General features: G+C 39.9%; 1 protein-coding gene across 5 annotated transcripts in view; it reads left to right on the top strand.

Moving 5' to 3' along the window:
- SPIRE1 (spire type actin nucleation factor 1) overlaps positions 1-23,884 on the top strand; it is a 124,698-nt gene that overhangs the window by 60,661 nt on the left and 40,153 nt on the right. For 4 of the 5 annotated variants that reach the window (XM_035318359.1, XM_035318360.1, XM_035318361.1 and 1 more), the window contains exon 4: positions 18,800-18,925. In XM_035318359.1, the coding sequence (XP_035174250.1) occupies positions 18,800-18,925 (126 nt within the window). Of the gene's footprint in view, positions 1-16,070; positions 16,205-18,799; positions 18,926-23,884 lie in introns of those variants that run through there. The other variant, XM_035318363.1, reaches the window with a different exon arrangement.

The raw sequence follows: 23,884 nt of genomic DNA, 5'->3' as shown, positions 1-23,884 counted from the left end.
ATCACACATACAGCTCAAGGAGGGAGCCTTGAGTCAACAGAGGATATATGCAGAGTGGGCCTGGCATGCCAGGAGGTGTGTTAGGCTTGCTCAGGGTGTGTAGAGTCCTGTCATGTGGCACCTTTATCATGGCATGTTGCCCTCCCTGATACTGAAATGAGATGATGCAGTTCATCAACCTTTTCTAGAGCATGCTCAAACCCTAATTCCACTCCTAATCTTAGCATTATCTCGCTCATAATCCCACAAATCTACAGTCAGATGGTCTAAGCCAGCCTCACTTCTCATGTTAACCCTGAGGTTCCTTTTAAGCTGCAGCTTAACAGTGTCTGCTGGCTTGAGCCCCATCTCTGAATCCAGTTCTAGTGCTATCCTATATTCTAGGTCAGCAACTTCTAATTCCAGGTATAAATAAAGCCCCATGAACTTTCTTAGCCCATTTGACATCAGATTTTTTCTGTGCTGGTGTTTGCTGGGCTGAACTGCCATCCTAGCTCTAGCCCTGTCATTTGTTCCAGCTTTGAACATCATCATGGATGAATTGCTTCTGCCAGTACTAGCCCTTAGTTTAGCTCTTCTTCAGAGTAGAGGTATAGCCAGTAATATCTGCAATTCAAGACACTGACCTCTCTTCCACTACCTTTTTCTTCAGACTTCATGCAGTATAGGTAAGGAGGCAGTGGTCTTCCTGAATCAATATCCTACTCTTCCTTATGTTAACCTTGCAACCTGAAAGCTAATTAAACTTTAGCAGGAAACTTACCTGTGGCTGAGCCACACCTTATCCCAGAGACAAATAGAGCTGGGTGGCCCCAAGGTGCTCAGTGTCCTCTGGTCCTTGTCCTTACTGAAGAAATCACTTTGAGTCATTCACTAATAGCGTTAGTTAATTCTGACCGAAAATTAACTGTCATGCAACTGCTGCTTCACAAAGATGATTTTGTGACACTTGTCCCATAGTAAACAAGACTCATACTTGAAAAATCTCCATGCTAACCTTTTAATTTGTATGAAAATTATTTTCCGAGCAGTTTGTGCAGTATTGGGCTATCTTGCTGTAACGAATATAAACAAGATTACAGTTTGTTGATAGAAATTAATGTTTGTAATTTGCTCAAAGAAGAAGAATAAGTTATGTTTCTGTGAAAAAAAAAAAAAAAAAAAAAAAAAGTCAGCTATTCTAATTGACCTGTAGTCATTGGCATGGTCTGCAAAATAAAGTTGCAAATTTAGGTGATTCATGTTTTGGTAGTTCAAATGTAGAGTGTTTTCTTCCAGCTGGAAGGAACTGAAGTGTACTTTGGTGACACTGATCCACTTTTTTTGTTTTCAGTACTGTTGTAGTACAGATCAACTATCTATGGCATGTGTCGAGCTGTAGAGTAAAAGAAGAATATGTCCTGTTTCCATGCAATTACAGGTGGGATGAAATGATCAACATTTAGATCTGCATGTTCTGGAGGCACCTTCTGAGCGTGAGGACATATCTTATTATCATGTATGTGGTATGACCCCATATAAGTGTAATACGGGAACCTGTCAGAGAGGAACCAGAAAATGCAGTTAAAAACAAGTTTGGGTATTTGTTTATGACAGACAGTCAAAGAGTTCATGTTACTGGAATTCAGAGGCCCATAATTTTGCCTAGTTCATGAGGTTAGAATTAGTAAGATGCAGATTTCTGCAAGTGTAATTGTCTTTAGGGCTGGATTGGCTTTAGTATTTTTATATGAGCCTGCAGAGCAGTATTTACACATCATTTCAAAACAAGCAACTTGCAGTGTACCCTGTAACTCTGTCTGAAGCTGCTGAAGATTTTGGAACCTTAGCGAGATGGTAAGCAATGCCCCAAATGTCCGTTTGTTTTATATTAAAAGGGAGTACAGCAGTGCTGGGCGTTTGTGAAAATCATTACACTCCAAGATAACAAGTGGTCAGCTCTCTACCCTTGGGTCCTGGTGCATGAGACCCTTGTTCTAACGTTGGGGAATCTCCTGAACCAACCACCGGGTTTCTGGAGGTGCCAATATCTAGTTTTATCAAGTTTTATCAGTTTTGAGGGGGGCAGACTCTTCTTTGAGTATTTCTGTTTGCATTTTAACTCTTTGTAAGTTAGAAAGAAATCCAAATACCTCCCCAGATGATTTTGTGAACACACCCTCATGCCATAGGGCTGTGACATGTTAGCCTTTGGGGAGGACCTCCATGGTTGGTGCTGGTCTAAGCGGGTAGGTGGCTTGTTTTGGCACACTTCCTGACCAAAATCTTTGCTGGAGTCTTCACACCAGAGCTGCTGGTTCTTGAACCTCTTGGCCACCTCTCTTCTCTCTGTGCTGCGTTCACAGAAGTGGGACCTCTGAGTTCAGCTGTGTAAGGTCCCAAGGACCAGTGTTCATCACCCATGCTTAGGGGGCTTAAAAACATTCCCTTTTGGGCTCTTGCCCTCCCAAGGCATACTGACTGAGAGTACACCTTTTTGTGTCAACTATGGCGTGTCCTCAGACAGATGCACAGACATTGTGAGGGTCCAGAAAAACAATTTCTCAGATTTGGTTAACAAAAGGATATATAGATCTTGACAAAATCAGACCCATCTAGAGGCATTTTCTTATTACTTCACCATTCTTTGAACTAACTCTGAGTTGTCTTAAAAATGCAGTAAACCTGCTATTTTTCTCTTTTCCAAGCCTTTTATGTCATGGCTATTCATTCAAACCACAGCCATGTTTCTTCTGTCTCTTCTGTCACTGTGGCTGGGATCCACAGCACTCGTATTTAGTCAAAGCATCACAAAGGGTTTTTCTGCTTGTTTGATTTGTTCTTTAACTCCATCAGTTTCTTCATCTGTTTTGCCATAAGACTCCTCGAACATTTGTGCAGACACAACCAAAGGACCGGCGGAGTAAACTGTGCTGCTGGCTGAGTCATGAAAAGAGTCAGGGTTTGGAGCTCCTACACTGAGCAGGCACAGGGAGCTGAGCTGAGAACAGAATGTGCACAAAAAAGCCTGTCTCTCTCCGCATATTTGAGTCTTGATGGTGCATAAGCAATAGCTATGTGTTGTTGGTTTTAAAGTAAAAATGTTTAACAATAATACTATGGTTTTTGATATGGAGCGCTTTATAAACAGCTGCACAGCAAGTAGTGTGACAGCTGGGAACTCTGCAAGTGAAAGTAGAAGTAGTAGTAATTTTGTACTGGTCACAACTTTTATTTGTAGAGGTTTTTTTTTCCGTTTTTGCTTAGAAATACGTTATACCAAATGTACTTTTGAGGAAGCTGCCCCACAGGATTTTGGTCTTCCCATCAAAAAACAGCAACAAAGGGCATTTTTTTTTTCTTGCTTTAATTTATTCTTATATAGAACAGTTGAAATATCCTTTCCTTTGGTGTGGGCTTAGGTGGACTAGGGTGTCTTACTCCAGGTTGAGGTAGAGACACAAGTCACCTTTTCTGCAGTGATTTTTGCATTCCCATTACAGCCCATAGTAATGCATCTACACTGGTTAAAAAAAAAAAAAAACTGGTACCCATAATTCACATAATTATACTGGTATAACCTGTCTAAGGTCTAAAATAGTCTGAGGAATCCAAGGAGTTGTCCAACAAAAACAGGAAACACAGATTGAGTGTTCAGATAATTTTTATATATTGGTAAGTTAGAATAGGTCTGATATCTGTGTGTGGCATTTATACATCTAAAAGAAGCAGAGCAGGGCATGGACTTTTTTCTCATCTGTTTTTTTTTTTTTTTTTTTTTTTTTTTTCTGCAATTACTGTGAATAATTTATACATGGGTACAAATAAAGTTCCAACTTTCAGTGTAAGGATTCTTTGGTGGTAATGGTGTCCCACACTACATAAAATGCAGAATTTTTCATGAAAGAGCTCTGCTTTTCTCTTTAAAAATATAAATGTCTGAAATGTGCAAAGCAGTTTGTCACAAATAACACACTGAATATGAGGTTTAATCCAAATAATCCAAGAACCTGTATTATCCTGTGCTGCCTAAAATGGACTCCGGAGACCAAAACAGATCAATGAGTGTTTACTTCCATGAGGTACATTTTGTCTGATTGGATTAATTTGAAATGCTAACTAAGGAGTAGAAATCAGGGTAATGGTTGGTCAATTAATACGGTAACACTGTAGTGACCTGTTACAAAGTAAAAAAAGAGCAGAGCTGCCCTTAATTACCAAAGTGGCCCTATCTTCTCAGCCCTGCGGAGTGACGCTGGCGCTCAGCCAGGCAGCGCAGACTGGCAGTGCAATCTGTCCAGAGCTGCCCGATCGGCTTGAGAGTCTCTTCAGCTTGCAAATGCCTCCCCTCTCCAGGTGTTGAAAGTGATAAGAGCACAGAAGGCCACAAAGGATTTCTCAGATTCACAGTCAGCCTGGTAAAGGCAGTAGATCAGAAAAATTGGTGAGGACAGCGGCTTGTCTTATGTTGGGATTTGGTGAAGGTTCATCTTGTCAGGATCTTGTTGCCACGCATGTAGACTTTGCAGCCTTGGATATTCATGGTGATATAACTAGCTTTTTAGCTGTACTGTCTCCTTTCACTACTGTAAAAAATGTAGAGAAATGCAGGGTGTTTTTGTACAGATTCACATGACATCTTCTATTGGGTCTGTAGGAGTTCTTCAAATGGCATGTAATGCCAGCATCCCCTAGGGAATGTCCCAGGTACCTTACCAGTACTGCTTGTAGCATTTACATGATGTATGTGATACGTGCTGTAGTAGACAAGTAAATTAATGGTGACATGCAAAATTGCTATGCAGAATTTTCTCTCATGCAGTGCTATGTGTTGAAAATTCCCAGTAGCTGCACTTTCAGACCACGTTCAAAACAGCAGATTAACTTGTTTCTGCAGTTTAAAGTTGTCCGTATGCAGCTCGTGTTTGAAACAGGCAGGATGAGCGTTCTTGTTTTAATGCTCAGAGGATACGAGAGAAGCCGGATTTATGGGGGGTCAACTGATACATCTGGGTGAAAACACCTTACCCCTTCCAGGCTGAAATAAAGGCGTGCTATCAAGCGTGTAGTCTAACTTGTGTAAGGTGTTCCAGCCTCGCAATCCACCACCCCATGCAGGAGAGAGGTCAAGAATAAAAGAGCCAGTGGAAGCTTTGTCTTTTCCTCTTCTTGCCAGGACACGAATGACCAGGTTTGAGGATGCTCAGAACGTTTTGTTAGTCTTGTGTCAGACCTCTGGGTATTTCAGTTGTTAATGTTGCGAGTTTGGTGTTACTACGAAGACGATTTCACTGCATTGTCAAAGAAAAGGGAAGCAGCATAGTTACTACAAAATTCCTTAATTCCTTATAGAGGCATATTGTGCTGCAACAGCAACATGGGAAAAGTGAAGAAACTGAGCAAGGGCCCTTTAATTAAGCCACTGTGATCTTTTTGCTTTTGAATTATTCAAGAGGGAGCCTTGGGCTTCAGGCAAAGTTCCTTTTGGTGCATTTGCTTCAGTGCTGGTAACAGTAGTAAAAGAAATGAAACATTTGGAGGAAAGTTGTTTGAATTGACTTAAAAGTACCACTAATTTTCCAGAATAATAAACACTCTGTTTGAGCTAGACGATTTTTTTTAATATGTTCTTGTTTGTTGTGTTACCGTGATGCTATTTTCTGCTCCCCTTTTCTTAGCGTACTATTGCATGCTGTATTTTAGAAAAAAATATTTGAGTGAGATAAGGACATTTAATACAAAGAAATAAACTGTGTATTAGATAGTACTGACCCCTGAAGATCTGAATCTAAAAGTCAGAATTTATCTCAAAGATTGGTCTTGAAGACAGGGAACGTTTTGCATTTCTTAATGAAAATAATTTTACAGTAGGTTTTTGTTTAAAAGATGTGGTTGCAACATCTTTAAATAGTATTGTAACTGAAGTAGTCTTACAGGGTGGCATTCAAAAGACTGTTGCAGGTCACGTAGCCCTGAGTGTATTTTAAATGATTGATTTGTAATTATTTTTAATGAAATAACACAGTGGGAAAACAAGTATTTTTTTGGGTGACAGTTTCGTTGGATTTCTTAGGTAGTTTTATCTTTGCCTTGCTGCATTGCTTGGGCTATGCATTCTCAAAGATTGTACCTCTGTGCAGGTGAGTTCTGAACGCTTAATTGTGCAAAACTATTTGAACATTTTTACCTAGCAGGCTTCGTAATAACTTACACCAACTTGTGCAATCAAACTAAATGATCCCAAGAGATAAACTCCTTGACTGTATCTACCAAGTTTGGCAAAGCATTTGTTGAAGAGAAGATGTAGACCAGCCTGGAAGCTATATGAAGACAGCAAGCATGGGAATTGAGGGCTTTTGCTGAGTAGTGTCCATCACTACTGGTCACCCAAAACAATCATATAAAGAAGAAGATATAGCTGATTAGCAAGGGCAGAGGGCTAAGTGTTCCTTCTAAGGGAAGCCAGCTGCACACGGGGGCAATGCTTCATACACAGCTCTGAGTTTGCCTTGTTTAAAGTCTGTAAGGAAGACACTTAGAAACCTGGTTTGATGGAAAACAGGGTTGTTGTTTTGTTTTGTTTTGTTTTGTTTTGTTTTTCTCTTTTCCCTGTGCAGAGAACAAAACATTCTGTTTTATTTACATGTTTGCTTCTGGGAAAAAAGAGGATCAAAACTTGACTTTAAACACTAAATAAACTAAGAGTTTGTTTTCTTGTTTTTGAGTTCCTGGTGGCAAGGAAGAGCAAGACACTTTGAGTGATTTAAGCCAAAAGAGAGAACTATGTTTTTTTTTTGCCTGGCTTACCCTTAGGGCAAAGGAAGCTTGGAGCTGGGACAAGAAAGTCCTAATGAGCAATTGTATTTGCTTCTCCTTTTTGGCATGCCTAGATTTCTTGAGGTGAACAGTAAAACCAACACTTGCTTTAGATGAGGTTGCTCTAGACAAGATGAGAGTTATTTTCTAAGAAATAATTTTAAAAGGCTCTTTATGAACTGTTCTCTTCTAATCAATTCATGTTGATCAGTCTACCATATTGTACTGTGTGTAGCAAGCCCCCATCTATGTATTTTATACATTTACACACACTTGCAAATGTAGATGTAAAGTATCATTGTCCTCAATCCACTATTTAAAATTGAAAGACTATAAGGTGATAATTGAAAACATGGCGGAGAAGAGCCATAGGGTTTGTTTTTTTACAAAAGCTTTGACTTCTGTGGCAGCATGTAGTATTAACAAGCAAATGAAAAAACTCTGAAGTTCAGGAGAGTATTAGTCAGCATGATTTATTAAGGCTTTTCATGTCTGGACAGAGGAATTGTGTCACAGTAGAAATATTTTTAATGGCTCAAAGGTAAAAAGTAGAAAATACTTTTTTTTTTTTTCAGCCAGCACACAAAAAAAACAGTAGTTTAATTTTTCCTTTCTGTTTGTAATGTCTTAAATCTATATAGAAAGTGAAGGGATTGCTGTACTTTAGCATGATCAAGAAGGCTAGGGAAAGCCTGTATAAATCCCTTTAATGTAATTTTAAAGCTTCTCTGAACATGACAAGTGTTTTAGTGAATTATGTTGATGGACAGGTTTCATTAATTAAAGTGATGTCATTTGGTGTCTTAAAGATTTTTCATTCTGGGCAGTGTAATTGGAGGTCAACACATAGTCTGCTTTACTTTGAAATTAACCACCGTTCTCTTTTTAAGAACGTGATGTCAGTCTTCCTAACATTTGAATGTGTTAGTGAGCAAAGGAGGGGGTGCTGATGGCACCGTCTTGTCCTGGAAGTGGTGTCTCGTGTTCAGAGCCAAGGCACTTGGCCATGGATTTTCCAATGAAGAATCCATCTGCCAGTTGCCAAAAGCACTGGACTGCATGGTGTCAGCTTCAGGAGAAACGCTGAAATCTTCATGCCAGAGCTCCTGGTTGTTTTATATTAGCCTCCAGTTCTGCTATTTTGGGATGAGGAGGCCCTACCTACTGCTAAAGCAGTCTGTCAGTCATGGAGAACCTTTAATTTCAAACAGATTGCAAAACAGCTACAAATAACATACCATATACCATTGAACACCTTTTTTTTTTTTTTTTTTTTTTTTTCCCCAATTATTCCTCCCTGGACCTGCTTTTTGTCACGAGTGCCTGGAGGAGGAAGGAGGGAGGTGGGAGCTGCCCCCCTCCTTGGGAGGCATGGCACCCCTCTGCCTGCTCAGACCGATCGAGCAATCGGTAAAAGCAGGACAAGTGTTTCTGTCACCTCCAGGACACTTCCTGCTGTAAAAAAAATGAGGCTGGAGAGGTCTGTAATCTCCCACCAGATATTAATTCTGCCTGGGTGCGGGGAGCAAACTGCTGAGGTGAGGTAACCGGTGAGGTAACTAGGCCATCCCCCACTAATCTCTGTTGTCTTATGTGCCTACCACAATAACGTGATCAGTAATTTTCTTTACCGCTTGGACAGATAAAGATAACCTCTCTCTGAGGTTAATTTGGCAGCCATTGAGGTCTTTTAATAAAGATGCTGTAAGCAAGATGCTTTCTTGGCAGCTCTCTGTTGGTGTCATGCAGAGTTTGAGGGAACTGGAGCCCCCCATTTCTGTTCCCCACCCTCAGTTTACATTTGAAGTCTTCTTTCTTGTGGGACCTTTATGTATACTTAACAATACTGGTAAGAAGTCCCGTAGAACCCTTCATGTGGGGCTTTTTGACATGACAGTAATGTTTTCAGCTATCTTTGCTGGCAAAACAAGCTGCAAGCTTTCACACTCATCAGTTTTATGCTAGGCTCTTTGTAGATGTGACGGCACATCCTAAATCCAGTTTACAGCTGTCAGCAAACTCCTATTTAGCCACTTCACCAGCATCTTAGATTTGTCCCTCCATCTATAACAATCAAGACCTTCTGTATGAAGCTGATGTTAAACAGTCTTTTGTCTTGCCTTACGTAGCAAGGTTTGAAATAGATTTATGCATTTGCATTTCTGGTTACTTCTGCTTTGCTCTTAAGTCTTGCTTGTTTTCAAAATAACTGCCACAAGTTTTATCCCTCAAAACTGTCTCTCTCATGAAAAATGTCGGTACAAAAAAGAGTTACCTAAGAGAAACAATTGTTTTTTGACTAAATACAGGAGAATGCTCTGCAGTGATCACCTCTTTGATAACCTTACGCTCCGTGGATTGAGGTCACTACAGTATTAATTACCACCCAGATATTCAATTCCTTTTTATATTTCTTCTTTGGAAGGCATTGGTAAACGTATCATGAAAAGGCATCTGTTTCAACAGACTCGTAGTAGATGCCTCTGCAAGTGCCAGTGGTTTTAAAGCTAACTTTGAAGTTGAAAAACTGAGCTGGGAGTTCCTGCCTCCCTTGCAAAGATACGTCTTTCATGATATGTAACTGAGAACAGGTAAATAATTATCTATGGCACAGGTCCTTAGAATACTTGGCATGAAATGGTTTAATTGTTTTGAGAGCTCTGTTTGAAAACAAAGCTCTCATGCAGTGGTTGACTGGAGAATTAGGAAAGTGATTAGCCTCTCTCCATTTTCTCCTCTTCCCTTCAGATAATGAGCTTTTGATGAAGGGCTAGCACTTAGCTTGGTTATGTTGTATGTATGTTTTTTGTTTTTCCTTAAATCTTCTCTGTCAAGGAGGTATCCCTTTGTCCTGGTTTCAGTTAGGACAGTTATTTTTCCTCCTAGTAGCTGGTAGGGTGCTACAAACATTCTAACTGTAGAATGTTTGTTTCCACAAGACTCTTTCATGGATAAGAATGGTAAGGCATATGTGATGTGGTTGCAATAACCTAAAGTGCAAAATGATTTTATCTGATTTAAAAGCAATGTAATAAGAGTTGGGAATACCCGTCAGATAATTAAAAGTATGTTTTTTTTTCTTTTCCTGTGCCTTTTTTTTTTTTTTTGAGAATGCAAAGGAATTTCCTTTCAAAATAATGCTCAGCATTTTCAAGTGCAAGTAGTTATCGTTAAAAATACAACATATTTTGTTTGTTTTTGCAATCAGAGACTGGCCAAGGCTTTGCTTTCTTCAACAAGTGGCATATTTTGACATAAGGAAGCTCACTTATAGTAAAAAAAATAAAAAATAAAAAAGACAAAATTAGGGAAGAACAAAAGCTTCTGAATATAGTTTGTTAGCAAGAGAGGATATCTTGTGCTTTCTATCTTTGGGTTCTCATCTTCTGTTACGTATTTTTTGGCCGTGATAGAAAGACTCATTCCTATCCTCCCAACAAGTCATGATATTAAAATAAATTAATGTTAATAAATATTAAGATTGGGGCAAGAGGTCAGCCTTTATTTTGTCCTAGAATCTCCACAGTCTCTTAATTAGAAATAATGAACATTACATTTCATATGTACTCCTATGAGTTTGGGACCTAAGATTTCCGGAAAAAAATTCCAATTACTACAAGATGTGTAGTAACTCACTATGGTTGTCCAATACAGATTTTCAGATGGAGATTGCAAGCTTTTTGGCAAATAGAAGTGCAAATGAACCCACAAAGCAGAGATATAATGGAAAAATAATGTACTGTTCTCTAGGTTTTTTTGATCCAAAGTTTGTTTATTTTCTTAATCAGAAAAGCTTCCTGACCAGTTCGGTTAGCTTTGTATCCAGCAAAAGAGAAATGATAATTCAGTGTCACAAAGATGAGAGAACGCGTGCAGGCTGTGAGGCACCTACTGCGATGCAACCCCTGTAGTGACTGCAGTCTCCACAGCGTAGACTTGGTGTCGTTTTGGGTATATGAAGCGGCCTTGAATGTTTGTTGTTTGTCAGAGTGGTGGTTCTACTTCTGCTGCTGCCACTGGCAAGAAATGTGCGGAGGCCAAGAAGAGCTTTAGGGCTGCCTATCCCTCACCTCTCTGGGCAGTCAGGGCAGTATAAACACCATCTGCAGCCCCTACAGGTGGTTAATCCCACCTATGTTTAGGACGTATGTCAAACCCACTGATGCTAGATAATTCAATTTCTAGTAATTACCATACTTGAGGCAATTTCCAGGAATAACGTGTGCATAGAGGAGGTAGAGAAAAAGCTCTCCACCACCTGAAGTAGAGTGAATTGAGGATAAAATAACACCTTTTGAGTTCCATCTTATTGGATATCTTCTTTTGCTTGAATAAGCAAGGATATATATTTGGTTCAGAAATACAGTATTTTATTTGTAATGAAAATACAATACATTGTGGATTAAATAATTTCCTTCAAATTTATCTCAAAGTAGCATATGTTTTAACTATAAACATTCATGTAACTGATTTGTTTTATAAGACAATTGCAAAGGAGATTCAATAGCAAAAAAATTTAAGCACACTTTCTTTGAATAAGAGGAGGAAGAATTTTTCTGTAGGCTTTCTGGTGCCATCAGCTTCAAGACTTGATTTCCCTGACAAAGGTACTACAAATAAGGAGTACGGTATACATAAAGGGATAGGTTTCCATATGCTGAGATCTAACGAAAGCAAAACGAGACTGGTTAGAAGCTTGCTGGATTTATTCATTGGGAGTGAAGTTTAAAAGCTTGTTATGTTTAGTAATACAGGTTGTTTGGTTATGCAGCTGGAAATCTGTTTTTTTGGATAGGAATGAAAAGTCATGCTTCAGGACAAAACATGAAAGCAAATTATTATTATGCCTACCAAGAGAAGTTTCAGTGCTTTACATAAAAATAAACAAGCTTCCCACACACATGCATTTTAAAGCTCTTTACACTAACTGTAAATTGCTGCCCAGGAAAGTGCATGTTTTTATTTTAGCTGATATATTTTAATTGGTTTTTAAGTGGCTCATGAATAAAACTGTTTTACATTAATACACAGTCTCGTAAGTACTGAGTATGCAAACATCTGAACTGTTTAATAATGATATTAATGGACATTATGGAAGAATTGGTGTAGAAACAACCTTGTCCGCGTTATTCTCCCCTTTCTTTTCTATATATGTCAGTGAGATTTAGTTTCTGATTTAAGGGTCATTCCCAGCTATTTTGTTGCCTTTTTATGTTTTTTTTTTCCCTCTTTTATTCTTCACTGCTTTTCCAGAGATGTGCTGTTTTGTTCAGGCAGTACCCTGAATGCACTGACGGCTTTCTGTGTTTGTGTGGAGGCCTGGGGAGAGGGAAATAGAGAAGGGCGTCTATGCTGTTCCCATTCTCTGCCACGTACGCTGAGCATCCGGGTACAAAACCAACTCTCTTTTCTGCTGAGCAGAAGCAGGAGGTCCAGTAAGAAGGCACCTGCCAGTCCTAAGGAGGACCTGAGAAGCATGTCTGACAGCCATACAGAATCACATTGCAGGGCTGCAGCTCTTTGCTATCAGTTGTTCGGGTCTAAGTTATTTAATAATGTAAAGGGTGTTTCCACAGTTTAATGGGCTGCTAGTTAAACAACTGTACAGGTAACCCTGGTAATATGTACAGACACTCCCCTTCTCCTTTAATTATCCGATTTTATCACGTTTCCCCATCTACGCTTCTACTCCACTTCTGAAGCGAGCTTTCTTACCGAGATGCCTCCATCCCATCCTTCACACTGCTGCTCTGCAGGAAAGGCAGATAAAGGCGTGAGTGGTGCAGATGAGAGCTGCTGAGCGTACACAGAGCTGTTGCCTTGTTATGAGGCAGACAGCTTTAGAAAATGGTTGCTGCTGACAGGCTAACTAGTGGCTTTGCTGTATGTTGCAGGGGTTGACATTTACTGTAGAAAAAAGAGGGAAAATATCATTTGTAGGATTTCACCCTTGCTCATCAATAATACCATTGATGTTCCACTGAATAGTCAAAGAACAAGAGCTAGCAAATTCAGATTGCTGCATATTTATATTATTAATTCCTCCATTATTCTGCTAAGGAACAACGGAGCACAGTTTCTCTGAAACTGGGAGAGAATGCAGAATTGGTTTTCACTTAATTGGTTCCTTTGAAACAAGCTCCTTTGGGAAGCAGGATGTTGTTAGCTCAGAGGCACTGCAAAAAAACAGGCTAGCAATACACATAACACATTTTAGCACAGCTGTATGCTGGGGCTATGTTTGAGGTGTGATAATAGCTAAATAGCTTTCAAGAAGAAATGTGAATTTACATGAATGCAGCTTTGCCAAGAAGTCTGAAGTAGTACGTAAAATTAGTTAGACATTTAAAAATTAATGTTATTATGTTGTCTGGTAGAAGTACCTTCTCACAAGAACAGGCTGACCTTCATTTGAAGTGTTTGTTTTGATGGTCAAAAAGTCAAGTTACTTAGGAAGCTAACAAAGAGTAACAAAGAGTAATAAGGATCACTGAGCATGAAAAATATGGGATCAGGCTGACAAATTGTCTGTAATGTATACAGTAGTGCAATTTCCCTTTCTTAACACCCATGAAAGTTTTAAATGCTGTCAGAAGTGTTAGCAGTTGTGTTCAGTATTCGTAAGACTTTTTTTTTTTTTTTCCTAAATCTGGCATCATGTAAATGTAACAGAATGAAAATCATCTTCACCTTTAATTTGTTTCTGTTGTTGGAAAAGGTTCAAGTTTATAAATGAGACAATCAATGGGGTGTTAGTTTTGTGTTGCTGTCTTATTGAAATTTTATCAAGATTGTCATCTCTGCTTAAATTGTCTCATATCAAGAAGTAGTTAGGCCTATTTTCAAACAGTTGTGAAATGCACTAAAGTGAATCATCGCACTCAGCTTCTGAAGACAAGTGCTACCTGTAAGAAATGTCAGGACAGATATTCTTTTTAGAAGAAAACAGTTGAGGAGAGTCCTTTACTGGGCACCGGTTTCATACCGAGTGTTGCTGAATTGCTGAATTTTATTTTCAAAGATAAATTCAAAAATAAATACACATTCCAGTGTATGAAATGGTACTTCAGCCTTCCCAAACACAGTCTACCCACGTGAATCTTTCACTTTTTCTTCCACACCAATCTAAGTTTTGATTCAGGAGAGCATTTCCAAATGTTTGTTAACCCATTCCTGTTTGACATATAAGTTTATATGTAAATACTTTGCTTGAAGCCTTTAATCCTCAGAGTTTTGTTAAATGCAGTAGCTTTGCTGGTGCATTTAGCTTCTCATATTAGAAAAATCACTGAGGTGAAAATGCATGTTAGGCCATTTTGTGGGGAGGACTGACTTCTGATCGCGTGTAACAGAGTTGTTAAGAACTACACAGCTTTTCTCTTGTCCACCTCAAAGCAATGGAAAACATGATGAAAACAACAAATCCCCACGTGAGGGGAAAGCCTTACTGGAATGCTAGAGAGCACTTAAATAATGAGGTAGGTCTGCTTGACACCACCAGACAGTAGCTATTTGCCTCACTTTTCACAAATTGCCTCTTCCTTGAGGTGTGTGAAATTAATTAGGAACTCACACGTTGAGCAATTGGACATTCCACTGCACTTGCGACTGATCATTAGAAATACCTCTGTAAAATTTATAAAAGGCTCTGAAGGCAGCTTTACGGGAATAGTGACTTTCTCTGAATACTTTCTGTACTTTCCGTGAATTTGTTCATTGATTTTGTGGATTAATAGCTGACTCTGCTCCCATTCCTTTTGTATTAACACAGTCTTACCTCATTAGTCTTCCCCTAAAGTCCTTTATCACAGTACCTCAGGGATCAGCTCATCCTTGGCCCACTGCAGTTATGAGCCGTGGAGCCAGGGGCAAATCTCTGCCCAGAAAGCTTGGCAGAACAGCAGGTAGGTGAGTGGCTCCATCCAGGTCTTGTGAAACCTGCCTCAATACTTGCACTGAGCAAAAGTCCTTTGTACAAAGCACGGGTGTGATTGTAGCAGGCAGGACCATCTTCCAGACTCCTGTCAAACCACATCTAGGTGCTCTGAACAGTCCATCCCTTTAATTTCATTCTGGATAATAAAGCTAAGCAAGTGCTAGGTTGACTTTTACAAAAGCACAGGTGTTGTTTCAAGCAAGATTGTCTGCTTTTCCTAGCAAAGCAGATGGCTCCTTGAAGTTCACATTCATAGGAATAAAATTATATATATATATATATATATATATATATATATATATATGTATAATCGAAACAAAACACTACCCCCAAATGATGATGAGGTCTAGTTCATCTGCACAGAGACAAAATCTATCTGAAAGTAGCTTTGACCTGGGAGGACATTTCGAGCTGAGTTTTATTCTTAGAGCCTGTTGCGGTATGTTCAGTGATCTGTTGGTTACAAGACATTTCTCCTTGTTGGTTAAGGAAAAAGTACATCTTTTAAGTCTTACGTTAATACTCCGGGGCTTTAAAACTTAACAAGCCTGGCATTTGCAGCCTGGTAGTGCATTTTGCATAATATCAATAGCTTGCCTTTGTGTCCCATGGGAAAAAAAAAGAGATCCTTTTATTCTTTGTTGCGCATTCACACAGGCACTGTGCCCAGGATGATTGCAAGTGGAAACACTGTTTGTCTTTTGAAATCTGAATTCCAACAAGCCAGGTGTTTTGGTAAAGTTTGCAGTATGTATTTAGCCAAATAGAAGGTTTTGCAAAACCTATCTGGATTTTAGCGGATGAGTCTGCTGTGAGAATTCATTGTAATTTTGTGTAGTCCTTAATATTGAAATGCATCCAAGAAACTCTGTTTGATCTCTTCTGATGGTTAAATTGTGATTTCTGTTAACGCTGGTTTGGCTTGATGCGCTCTGTTTCCTAGTCAATTGAGGGTGAATTTGGACAGAGGAGCTGGCAAGGCTCCGGTATTTACATAATGCCTTTTTTCTGTGAACCCTGAATGTGGATGGAAACAGTCTCTAATCTTCTTAGTGATCTAAGCAAAGATTGAATGGTTTGGGTCAAGCTGGTTTTTGGATAGGCTTAGTTAAGGAAAAAAAAAGAAAAAGAAAAAAAATCCCAGTTCTTCACAGTGATTACAAATGGAAATATTACGGACCCATTTCAGTAGTTGATAATATTTTTGATATTCCACCAGTTTGCAAAGCCCACATCATTAGATTTCACCCATCCTGTGTGAGACTTCTTGGAAGCAGAACAAGCAGCCCTCATGTTACGCTCTGGACGCTGGGTGCTTTCATTCCCCGTAGGATAGTTTTAGGTTGTATCATGAGGGATGAAAAGCCAAGTGTCAGAATAAGCAGCGTACAGAGGCTTCCTTTCCTTGATGGACGTTGAATGGCTGGAAAAGACTGCAGACCTGCAGTCCTGCACCACGACTGCTATGACACGGTAAGGGGAGGAGGAGCTTCTTAGGTGGCTGTGCTTTCCTAACTCAGATATTAAAGCATTCTGACTGATTTTTGTGGTGTATTTCGGAAACATAGCTTCTCAGACACTGCTAATACCAAATTAAAGATGCAATTTTTTTTTAAAAAAAAAGCACAAGTGGATAAATATGCTAAACCTGGGCTAGAAACATCACATTTCACACTTGATGTGCCTTGACTGCCTACATTTTTATTTCTGAACAATGTGCAAGTGTAATAGACCCCAGTGAAGAAAGATCGGTCCGGCTTATGGGCATTTTGCCTTTTCTTCAGGCTCACCTTCCGCTATCCAAAAAATTATGCTAAGTCATTTAATGTTACCACAAGGGTGGTTTTTTTTTTATGTAGTGCGTCTTCACATGATCTAAGATCACTCAGAAACTGATTTTTCACAACATGAAAGTTAGTAGGAGCTACTGGGCCTCTTCTAATACCTGCATTCGAATGTTTACAAACCAAATGGTTGATTTCTTGTGTGGTTGCGTTTCTGGTAGCTTTTGCAACAGGCATTTAATTTTATTTTTTGCTTTACTTCATGTCCAATAATAGAATCATGATTATATCCATCCCCTGCTTGAACTTGCCACTGCTGCATTTCATTGACTTGCTGAATATTTGATGCAAATTGTTTCTAATTAACATGCTTCTAAATAAAGAAAAAAGGCATTCTTAAAAACCTGTCTGCAATCTGAATAAATAAAGTTTTGTTCTTTCCTATGAAGACCTGTGCCATTTTAGGACTTTTTTGAAATTGCTGTTATTATCCTATTATAGTCATTATTATTCCTGTAAGTGGTGTATTGTAGAATGAAATCCTTTTTATCTGTGCTGTAGTTAATAACTAGAAATAGCTTGCCTTAAACATAGTAAGGCAGGTAAGGACATGATTAGTTATTGAGAGAAAGGAACACAAATTAAACATACTTTGAATACGATGTGTTTGAATTAAGTGTAATTCTGACTTTTCATTAGGTCAAGGGAAATACCTAAACAGCTTCTCTCTTTGTGGTAGGTGTTGTCACTGTAGCACACATTTGAGACACGTCTGTTTCATTGTTTCTCCCTTTACCTGCAAAGGAGAAGATATGATTTGCTAAAAAAAATAAAATAAAAAGTGTTAACTTTGCCACTATGACTACACAGAAATAAATGTGAAGTGTGTAACAAAATTTTGGTTGTCATCACAAAGCAGCATAAAATTTGAAAGCAGTGAATTGAGGGCAGCTTTTGAATGTCTGCCTTACTTTCCTTAGATATAAGGAAAGTATATGGGAAAGAAGGAAAAAATATCTACATAAACTTTCCATATATATGTATATGTATATCTTTCTTTTAGGGCTAACAGGATTTAAATATACATACACACACGTGGTTACAACAGTCAGAGCAGGATATTGCAGGAGTCCAGATGGTGCTTGTGAAATTTTATCGAGATGATCAAATCTGACCGTCGGACTCTGTGTTGTTACGCTAATTGGAGGAAATCAAAAATAACAAAGAGGTTGTGGCCTTGGAAAACAATTTGTCAGTGAGATTAAGCCAATCTAAATGTTACTGCAACCCAAAGAAATTGTTCAGCCCATCCTCCCTTCCCCTCTCACTCCCTGTGTTGGCAGGGTGTTCCCGTTGCTCCTTTTTACCTGCGCTACTGCACATGCGTCCAAGCCATGAAGAATAACTCTCCCCGGCCCTGCTTCCTTCACAAATTTTTGCCTGGGTGAGGAGTCCCCTCCGAGTTAGGGCAAAAACTCAGGTGCCAGCATAAGGGCATCAGCGGGAGACTGTGGCCAGAGGCCTCAGGATCGTGCCTTGTAGTGTCAGCGTGGATTTAAATCAGATGGGAAACAATATGAAAATGCAGCCTGAGTTTTACTGGTATTGTGCCCTTTGGGACCACAATGTTCGCTGTAATGCAAGAGAGATTTAGAGAAATATGCCACTAGGCTAATTAGGGGCTCTTCTCCTAAAGAGGCTTTTGTTCCAAGCCTTGCTTCTGGAGATCTTCTCAGTGTTGCCACCTATTTCCTCAGGTTCTGGCTCGATCATTGTTTTAGCTCTAGCTGTTATGAAACCACAGTAATAAGGCACATTTTAAAGCCTTGTTTAAGATTTTGTTATATTTTAATATATACACCAGTACGATACATGACACGGGTATTTTAGTTTGGTATTTGGAATTTTTTGGTATTAAGATTTTAGCAAATTAATTATAGACATTATTTTGTTGTTCTGTCTGTTTCCTGCAAAGATTTCTCTGAAGAATACTTACAAGTCATGGATATGACTTAGGGGACGATGTAAGCAAAAGATTACATCTACCAGCATGAGTGCTGATCTATTCTATCATAGTCCTCTTCATGAAACTCATGAATATAAAATAAATGGGAGCAGAAAAATTAGAAAATACACCCCAATTTCCACCTAAGCTTAAACGTTGTTCATGGATTTTTGTGCCCTAAATATCCCATTGTGTTCTTGTTCATGTTATCTCATGCTCTGTAGCAATAATTAAAGCAATGGGGCATTGTTTGTAATTGCTATTTATTTTTCTCTCTAGCTGTGTGCTGCCCACCTGCCAACCCCATCAGAGGCAGCGAACCACTATCAAGCAGTATGTCGGGCTCTGTTTGCTGAAACAATGGAGCTGTACACTTTCTTGGCCAAAATTAAAAGTGCAAAAGAGGTAAGTTTTTGAATCTGTTATAATGTGATTTAGCCTTACAGAATCATTTCTGTGCCCAGCCAGCAGTGGATGTCAGATGCTTGTGGAAATTACTTGTAGCATTCAGGGAGAGTAGTTCTACAGCTGTGTTGTTTGTGTTTTTTTTTATTTCCATTTGGCCTGTAACCATTTACAGATGTCTCAGAAATAGTTTAATTGTGACTAGACTATTTGGAAGGAAAACAAAATTTTCTTGGGATATTAGGCAGTACTATTCCATTCCAATGTGCATGCATGCAAGCAATGTATTTGAGTGAAAACTTTTGTGGTGTTGTAAAGCATCAAACCATTTCCTGTCCTTCCTCAGCTCCTTCTCATGCTTTGTCTTTGGCTGAGAATTATCTGAGATTCTCCTTGCTCATAATGTGTCCTCAGTCAGCAGCTTTCCTTACCTTTGATGTATGATTGGTTTGTTTGTCTGTCACACAGGCTTCACAGCAGAGCCAGCTTAAAATAAATAAATACGTAAACAATTCCACCTGTAGGTCATGATGTCTGTGTTCACTGCCTGCTTGGTTGGTCCTGCTGACTGAAAGGCCATCCTATGGAACCACTTCAAGTAAATGATCTGGCTGAAGAATAACTTTGAGGGTGGGTGGATTAGTTTTAATGAAGATAGTTGCAGTGATCTGGTCTGCAGAGTAGCTCCATAAACACTTGTATTAACACAGTGTGGGTGTTGGTTACACTGGAAAACCTGTGGGTGAGGGGAAGGGCAGGAAGGGAACGATAGGTTTCAAAGATGGTTTCTTCATCAAAGTCGACTCTTCAAATAACAGCACTTTCATAATTTTCCTTTTTAATAAAAACCTGAGGTATTTTCTTTTCTTCTCTAAGGTCCAAAGTGCCTTTTGAAAAGATTTCACAGGCTGGTGTAACAATTTTGCTACTGAAAGAGGCAGAGCTGTTCCACCCATGCATACGTGCTCCCACTGCTTTACCTCCTCCGATTCTAGAAAACAAACATAGAACACAAATAATAAATTAAAAATAATAATGAAAGATTTGTTGTCAGGTTCGTGAGCTGAATCAGCTCATCCTTGGGTCAGGTGTGCTTCGGAGCAGTACAAGAGAGCTCTGTTGTTGCACTAGTGGAAGATGCAAACCAGTCAGAGGCATAAGAGACTGGTGCTGTCTTTCCTCCTGTTCAGAGACTTGGTTGAGATGCATCCTTCCAAGGGGGAGAATCCTTCAGAGACAGTTTTCTGTTGCCCCAGGTCAAGCTTCACTTCTATTTTTCCTCCATTCCTACTCGAACTGAACACAATTTTTATACTGAAGTGGTATCATGCACAGATTATTTTGACAGTGTCAGCATGGTTAAAGAGCCACTTGTTCTCTGAAGCGCCTGTATTACGGCTCATCTGCACCCAGTGCAGCTGATGCAGAGAGCTGACAGAATGCAGCATCTCGGTGCTAAAACCCTGACATCATTAATTTCCCATCTTGGCATTTGACTGCTCCTTGGTGTTCTGACCACTGGATAATTGAAGGATCTGTGCTATAAACACTTCAGCTAACAGCTAGTGCAAGGTCCGTGCTGAGGCCCAAAGGTAAGGCCCTTTGGAGTTCTTGTTTCTGCTTAGAGGAAGTACGTTTCCAGTAGTTCATAAACGTTCTGGCTGCAGTAAGCAGTAATAAGGTGTCAGAGTTGTCAATGTTGAAGTAAAATTTGCATATTGAAATTATTAAAACATTTTTTCAATTTATTAAAATAATTGCAGGGGTGTTTTGAATTTGCAGATTATTTATCATCTTGTAATTGGACACAAAAACCCAACATTTGACAACACGTAGAGCATACTACGAGTTAATCTCAAATGAAAGGAACCATTTGCCTCTCAAAGGCTATTAGGGATTGTTTCAGAGCACATTTAGGTCAAAGGAAGTAATCCTTGTAGATGAAATTCTGGCCCTACTGAAATCAATGAGACTTTTATCACTGCACTTATCCGAAGCCAGAATTTTGATCATTTGATTTCATTTTACCCTGGATCAGTCCCGTAGCAGGCGTACAAGAAGTGACCAAGAAATTCACCTTACAAGCAGCTTCTGGAATATAAATTGCTTTTATGATATGCTTGATCCTTGCTTATAGCTTTTATCCAACTATAGATTCAGAAACAACGTGATTCTTGAAAATAACGTAGTACAAAAAGGAAAAATAGGTGTGAAGCAAATATAGGGTGGAATGCTGTAAATCTTGTTATTCCATTTTAAAATTACTTCTAGAGTTTATACTCGAGACAAGTAGGAATCAAGCGATCATTCTAGGTTTGCACCAGTGAAAACTGTGGTACTGTTTATACGTGTTTTGCTCTTTCAAATGCATAGAAGAGTCTTAATTCATGAGGAATATTGTTAATAAAATTCAAGTTAATAAAATCATTTTTCTTTTCCTTTTGTATTGTCATAAGAGTATGGGTATAAAGGAGAGAAACACAAAATATTTTAGTAAGGATATTTTATTGTCATCAGTTCATGGTGATGGCGATGTCAGAGAATTAGGGAAAAAACAAGCTATCTATATCAGCTCCAATTAAAACCACAAACTTGTACCGTGTAATATTGTGTCTGTGACACTAAGGGAAGCAGGAGTTTTAAACTAATAGTTTATTTTAAAAACTGAGAACTTAATTTGGAGAGCCTTAGAACCCTTCAGACCTAGTTGTGGCAATGGGATCAAGATGAAAAACGTGGCTTAAAATAACTTTCCTATGAATAAAAAAAAATACCTCAAAATTCCTTGGGCTTTTCCAAGGGATACCATGTTGTATCTGGGTATCTGTTCCCCAGATGTATGAAGCTCATGCTTTTTGCTCAGTAGGCATTTTAAACAGCCAGTGCTACTGTAGAGGGAGAATTTTTATCTGCAGAAATCCATTTACTAGGATTGTACCAAGTCTGGTCTTATGCTACAGCCCAGGGCAGGTTTAGCAGGAATGTGCACTTTGAAAGAGGCAGAAGAAACTATTGCTGCGATGCTGTTTTCTGTTTGTATAAAAACATGTCAGGGCTTTGAAAGCTACTGGAATGACGAGGGATAGATCAGGAGGCAGAGGCCTATAGCATCTGTCCTGTGAGCATCGCTGCCTTAGCAAATAGAGCATAGTTTCAGAATGGGCTTTACTGGCATGCACTTGGGTGAGTGCATTACTCAGAAATAATGAAGCAATGAGTGAGCTGTTAAGGTCATCTCAATGGATGTCAAATACAATGTTTCAGGCACTTTGTCACACGCTTGGTGCCATGTGGATTTTATTTCCAGTTTGATTCTCTGTGCGTGAGAGGTCAGCAGTAGAGAGGACTTGCAGACAGGAAGACATTTCCACTCTTAAAGAGAAAGAAATGTTATGTCTAGTAGTTGCACAGGGCAGTACTCAGGGCAGAGATGAGAAAGGTGTGATACTACTGTTGTAATAATAATTTTTAAAAATGTAAAAGAATAAAAGGAGTAAAAATACATATTTATTTGGAATAGCAGCAGCAGCAACTCCAGAGTAGGGCTGCAATTTAGTTAACTAATCTGACCTAACTTTGCCTCTTTTTGCAAGGTGAAGGTTTTGTAGCAAGGGTAGTGGGGTGTCTTTTCAGCTTGCCTGCAGCATCTGTATGCTGCTCAGGCTTTGTGAAAGGAGGTCCACCCCGTGTACCATCTGCTGCCATCCAGAAATGGTCTTTGATGGGCCAGGACTTCCTGACTCCACATCATGCAGTTCAGATGTTTACAGCTGATGGCAAAAATAGGGTACAGCTTGTTTCTTATCTCAGGCAGTGAGCTTTTTAAATTACAATCAAACTTCCATAGAAGCGGAATCTTGCCCTTTGTTTTTGATAGTGTGTGGGGAAACGTGGACAACAAGGTGGAGGAAATGTATTTGTGTGTGAGGGAGAGACAGTTTGAATATCTGCTAAAATGAACCTCATCTGAAGGAAAAGATTAATCTTGTTCAGGATCATCAAAAAGTCATTGAGATCACCTTTGTTGGCCCCTAGCCATAGACAGAACTGCAGGCACAAGTGAGCGATGTCCACAAGATAAAACAAATGTTCCTGCTATGGAGTATCTGAAAAGGTCTCACACGTTGCTGGGAGACAGCAGCGAGTGTGACTATGAGAAACTGGGAGAGTGCGTAGCCATTACTCCCGTGTGTAAGCACACAGAAATTGGATTGGATCTGGATTGGACCATGGATCTGTCTGGTCTGCTGGCCACTTTGTGAACCTGCTCAATTGAGGGGGTATCTACCCTGGTCCTCCTTCAGCTCCCTGTTACTGCCCAGGCTCCCCTCCCGCTGGAGTGGGTGCTCCACGCCTGCTTACTGCCTGAGGGAGCCAGCAACGTGCCCTTGCCACAGAGATGGCAGTGGTGTCCTGGGCTGCATTCGGCAAAGCATTGCCAGCAGGTCAAGGGAGGCGATCCTTCCCCTTAATTCAGCACTGGTGAGGCCACACCTGGAGTACTGGGCCCAGTTCTGGGCTCCCCAGTACAAGAGAGACATGGACACACTGGAGAGAGCCCAATGCAGGGCCATGAAGATGATAAAGGGCCCGTAGCCCGTCTCCTGTGTGAAGAGGCTGAGAGTGCTGGTAGTGTTCAGCCTGGAGAAGAGGAGGCTGGGGGGGATCTCAGTGTGCATGAATACCCAAAGAGAAGGTGCAATGAGGATGGAGCCAGGCTCTTTGCAGTGTTGCCCAGTGCCAGGATAAGAAGCAGCGGGCACAGGCTCTGAGCACCAAGCCACACTTGTGTACTGTGCAGGTGGCCGAGCACTGGCACAGGCTGCCCAGAGAGGCTGTGGGGTCTCCTCATGGAGACCTTCAGCAGCCGCCTGGATGTGGTGCTGGGCACCCTGCTCTGGGTGGCCCTGCTGGGGCAGAGAGCTGGGGAAGGGGGCCTCCAGAGGGACCTCACAGCCT

This window comes from Oxyura jamaicensis, chromosome 2 (assembly GCF_011077185.1).
Source record: "Oxyura jamaicensis isolate SHBP4307 breed ruddy duck chromosome 2, BPBGC_Ojam_1.0, whole genome shotgun sequence".
In the NCBI taxonomy this organism is placed as follows: domain Eukaryota; kingdom Metazoa; phylum Chordata; class Aves; order Anseriformes; family Anatidae; genus Oxyura; species Oxyura jamaicensis.
The sequence above is the reverse complement of the archived record's forward strand: the minus strand, read 5'-3'. Positions and strand labels throughout refer to the sequence as shown.